Source organism: Macaca fascicularis, chromosome 1 (assembly GCF_037993035.2).
Source record: "Macaca fascicularis isolate 582-1 chromosome 1, T2T-MFA8v1.1".
Lineage (NCBI taxonomy): Eukaryota > Metazoa > Chordata > Mammalia > Primates > Cercopithecidae > Macaca > Macaca fascicularis.
Window position 1 is genome coordinate 188,530,940 of NC_088375.1, and position 5,361 is coordinate 188,536,300.

Sequence of the window (5,361 nt, forward strand, 5' to 3'; positions counted from 1 at the left end):
ACATTAGCTAATTAACTGACAGTTTGTCCAAGTGGAGCTGAGGGATGGTAGGAGACAGGGAACTCATGGCCGATCATGCTTCCAGGGTCTGGAGGGGACTGATAACGTGACTGCAGTACCAGGGCCAGAGTGTGTGTGTGGACAGCTAATGGACAGAAGCTAATTGACAGGCGCTTGGGCCTGTGTGCATGATGGTCAGCTGGTTTGTCCACAACAGTGATAAATGCCCCATTCAGTCCACGAGCAGTCACGGCTCAGAGATACCCAGTCAGGCTCTGTTACTGATCTGATAACAAGTGCATGGGGTATTAGCTACTTCACCACAGACGTCATCTCTGGAGAACTGTCTCTGTGTCCAGGAGACAGAATGAGATTCTTCAGGGTTAGAAATGTCACATATCTTTTTTTTTTTTTTTGAGACAGAGTCTTACTCTGTTGCCCAGGCTGGAGTACAGTGGCCCGATCTCGGCTCACTGCAACCTCGGACTCCGGGGTTCAAACGATTCTCCTGTCTGCCTCTGGGAGTAGCTGGGATTACAGGTGTGCGCCACCATGCTTGGCTAATTTTTGTATTTTTTGTAGAGACGAGGTTTCGCAATGTTGGCCAAGCTGACAATTTTTTTTTTTCAAATATTTATTTTATGTACAAAGAGCTATCATGGTTTTTCATTGAGTAGATGCCTTGGATAATCTTTGGAAGGAAGATCATTTAGTCCAACTTAATGAAGACGATATCCTTCCTGTACTGACAGAAACACTGGCGGCACATATTGAGGCCATATTTCCGGATCAGACCGTGCCGGTTTGAACAGACGCGACAAGACCGAGATCCCTGGCCGAATTTCCGTGGGTGGCTCCGGTACCATTGCTGGTGACCCATCTTGCTCTCAGGAGTGCAACTAGGTAAAAGGAAAAAGTGACAATTTTTTTTTTAAACAGGAAATTTTTGCATCAAAACCCAGCCAGCAGTGAATCCTATTATTCACTCTCTATGTTCTATGAGAAATACCAGGAAGAGCATGCACATTTATAGAAACGTGTATGCCAGCACAGCCCATAATAACTCAGTGGAGGCATCTATAGTTTCACATTTTAAGATACACTTTTTACAATTTATGCAAGTTAATTTTACTCTTTCTCATGTACATTACTATGGGTCTAAACCAGGGGTCAACAAACTTTTACTGTAAAGAGCCAGATAGTAAATATTTTAGGCCTTATGGACATATAATTTCTGTTATAAATACTGGGATCTGCCAGGCCTCCACAGACAATACATAAATGAATGAGCATGACTTTATTTATGGATATTGAAATTTGAATTTATATAATTTTCACAAGATATTATGCTTCTTGAGATTTTTTTCCCCATCATTAAAAAATGTAGATGTACCCATAACAATTAAATTAAAAAAAAAAATTAGGCTGGGCATGGTGGCTTACACCTGTAATCTCAGCACTTTGGGAGGCCAAGGTGGGCAGACAGCTTGAGCCAAGGAGTTTAAGACCAGCCTGGGCAACTTGACAAAACCCCATCTCTACAAAAACAAACAAACAAAAAGTATAAAAATTAGCTGGTCATGGTGGCACGCACCTGTAGTCACAGCTACTCAGGGGGCTGAGGTGGAAGGATCACTTGAGCTTTGGTAGGTTGAGGCTGCATTGAGCTGAGATTGTGCCACTGCATTCCAGCCTGGGTGACAGAGCGAGACCTTGTCTCAAAAAAAAGAAAAAGAGAAAAGAAAAAGGAAACAAAAACATGTGGAGCAGCATTCTAGGCACTGGCTATACAGAGATATAAACCATATATCTGACTCCGCAGAATTTCCTGGTTTTGTTGTTGTTGTTGTTTTGTTTTGTTTGTTTGTTTGTTTTTGAGACACAGTCTCCTCTGTCATCCAGGCTGGAGTGCATAGTATGATGATCATGGCTTACTGTAGCCTTGAACGCCTGGGCTCAAATGATTCTCCTACCTCAGCTTCTTGAGTAGTTGGGACCACCCACAGCTAATTTTTTGTATTTTTTGTAGAGATGGGGTTTCGCCATGTTACCTGGGCTGGTCTCTAACTCCTGGGTTCAAGCGATTCTCCCACCTTGGCCTCCCAAATTGCAAGGATTTCAGGTATGAGTCACTGTGCCTGGGCAGAATTTATTTTCTAGGCGAAGTTATAGGCATTGAACAAAAAACATAAGTAAAGTTATTTTAGATTGTGATGCATCCTAGTAAGACATTAAAATAGGAATAAAAGTTAATGTGGAGAGGGCTTCTTTGGCTAGCACTGTAAGGGAAGGCCATTTTGAGGAGGTGAAATTTGGGCTGAGACCTGAACGAAGAGAAGGAGACAGTTATAGTGAAGATCTGGGGGAAAGAACATTCTAGGTAGAGGGAGAGCAGGTACCTATAAAGAACCTGAGGCCTATCAGATCCTGACAGATAAAAGGCTGAAGCAGATGTAAATGAGTGGTTGTGTGTTGGGAGGGTGAGGGTTAAAAGGAGATGAGGTAAGAGACAAACTTCATAATGAGGCCTCCACTTATCTCTATTCCTCATTCCCTCAGTTCTGTCTCTCACACTTTACTTTCTAGGATTCTGAACTTAACTTTTCTTTTGAGACAGGTGTTGCTCTGTCACCCAGGCTGGAGTGCAGTGGCATGACTATGGCTCACTGCAGCCTTAACCTCCCAGACTCAAGCTATCCTCCCACCTCAGCCTCCCAAGTAGCTAGCACTACAGGTGTGTACCACCACATCTGGTTATTTTTAAAATTTTTTTTGTGGAGTCGGGGGTCTCACTGTGTTGCCAGGGCTGGTCTCGAACTGCTGGACTCAAGCAATCTGCCCGCTTCAGCCTCCCAAAGTGCTGGGATTACAGGCATGCACCACCATGCTCAAGAGGATTCTGAAGTTTTCTGTTTTCCAAACAAGCTGTTCTTTTTTATATTCATGAGTTTTGCATAGGCCTCAAGCTGGAATGCATGGTTGTAACCACTGTCTCCTTCTTCCTTTCAGCAATAGAATTTCCCCGAGTTTTAACAGGGCCTACGTTTAGAGCTTCCTACCCAACCTGAACTACCTGCTTATTTCTGAGTTTCTTTATTACCTCATGGTACTTTATACGTCTATCATAGTTTTCCACTAGTTAAGCAGCACTGACTAGGAGTCTAAGTCATGCACTGTGTGATAAATAAGGAGTTTGTGGTTTAGAGGGAAAGACAGACATGTGGCAAATAATTGTGAATGGTGATAGTACACTCTCTGTGAGAAGTGAGTTGAGGGGAGTACAGACATCCTTCATTCTTCCTTTCTTCTCAACTCCCACATCCAATTCTAACAAGATGAAAAAGTCTGTATTGCCCAGATCTTGGGAAACACAATGGGAAAGAGAGGAGGAAGTCAGGTAGTAGCAGGACAGCAGTTACAAGTCACACCAGCCTCAAGGAGGCAGATTCCAGCCCCACCAGCAGAGGTGGCAGCAGCCAGGACAGAAAACATTGTCCCCACTGGAAGCCAAAATAGGTTGCTGCTTGTGGTCACTATTGGAGATGCAGCAAGCTCCTGGGGGCCATCTGCCATAGAAGCTGAACAAGTAGTATGCTGGCAAGGTGACCAGCCATTCAAGAACTTACTCTCAACTCAAGAGGCCCTGGAGAAACTATTTAAAATGACTGAAGGACACTTTGAGGTAGGGCTAATTCCTACAAGTAGGAAAGTGGGTGCTTATCCTAGAGTAAGTTGGGTAAAAAAAGTTATTAAATAATATCTAATTTGGTAGTTACAGGCAAATGAGGCTGAGGATATGTGGATTATATTTTGAATCATTTTGAATCTTATTGAAGTTTATATCCATGCCATGGACTCATCATTACCTCTAAAAATAAAGCCAATTGATATTTAGTGCAAGGATGAAGATAACATTGGAAAATTTGCACGTGGAGGTAGATGTAGACTTCCAGAAGCCTCTAAGAATGGCGAGATTCAAAATAACTGTGAAAAAGAAAACCACATAAAGTTGAAAAGACTGTGCAAATTCTATTAAGTTCCTGAACAAATAAAGAGAGCCCAGCAAGGTCTTCAGGAGGGGGGACAACACAACCTTACTAAAGTTTGCTAAAGATGTTAATCAGCCTACAATCCAAGAGAGATACCAGGGAATGGAGTTGTTGTGTTAGATATGGTTAGACAAATCTCCATAAGAAAACAACCCAACAACCACCAGAATCATTGGCCTAGTTATTGGGGGAGAGGTGAAGGAAAGGCTATTTAGTTAATCTACAGACTTACGAGGATCTGAAAGTTGACGATATTTTTAGGAAAGGTCACCCCTAGCATGGGGAAATAGTGCTCTTGGCTGGGGTGCTCTGCTGAGATGCTGTGGGTGGTAGATGCCAGATATGGAGAAGTGATGGCAGAACCTCTTAGTCTGGCAAGGGGAATTTTGAAGCCTCAATATTAGTTGGCTAAGGGTTGAATGCTCTGACACAGCTAGCAGTGAGGAGGGTTTATAACCACAGGGATGTTCTGAATTTTTCTCTGTAGTATCAGAGGGTGACAGAAAAGATACTTCTGAACCAGGACTGAAGAAACTCTTATAGAAGGCAGAGGAAACAGGAGCTAGAGATTTGAACAGCATGAATCAGGTTTTCTGTATAATAGGTGAGTTTTAGGTCTGTTCCAGGATAAGACTTTGGGGAAAATTCCAGCTGCCAAACCCAGGGTAGTCTTTTAGATTCTTCTACTTTTTGAAACTAACATGAAAAATGGAGGAGGAGAGGCAGCTCCAGCTATGGAGTGGAGAAAACTCAATCAACTGAGGTGATTGTAGATACCCAGCAAGGACTCCAATGACTACTACACATGTGGACTTCATGGGACAGATGAAGGTCCTTTAGGTTTGGGGGAAAGAGGTATAACCATGGACACCTGTGAGCCCCTAAAAGGCAGAACACTGGAGAAGTTGGGGATGAGAAGGCTCCTGGCCAAGAAGAAATCCCAGCTATAGCATTCCTAAAGTTGAAGAGCACCAGGGAACAAGGAACCAGGAATGGGCCTGGAGCTTGAACTGTCTTTATTATTATTATTTGTAGAAATGGAGTCTTATTATGTTGCGCAGGCTGGTCTCAAACTCCTGGCTCAAGTGACCCTCCCACCTTGGCCTCTCAAAGTATTGGGATTACAGGTGTGAACCACTGTGCCTGGCTGGGGTTGAGCTGTCTTCAACCTGCACAAGAGGAGGCCTCTGCCAGGCAAAGATCCCATCTTTTTCTTGTGGAGGGATAATCCTAGAAAGAGTGCAGCCATAAAAACACCAACTCTCAAGAGGTGCTTAATGACAAATTCACAAGTAGCAAGCACCAAGCCACC

The 5,361-nt window shown here is 43.3% G+C and overlaps 1 protein-coding gene across 1 annotated transcript; it reads right to left on the minus strand.

The window, feature by feature from the left end:
* Positions 1-680: 680 nt before the first annotated feature.
* LOC123568788 (small ribosomal subunit protein uS14-like) lies at positions 681-880 on the minus strand. Its single transcript, XM_045371853.2, has one exon. It carries the CDS (start codon positions 878-880, stop codon positions 710-712), a length of 171 nt encoding a protein of 56 aa, XP_045227788.2. The 3' UTR covers positions 681-709.
* Between the last annotated feature and the right edge of the window lie 4,481 nt (positions 881-5,361).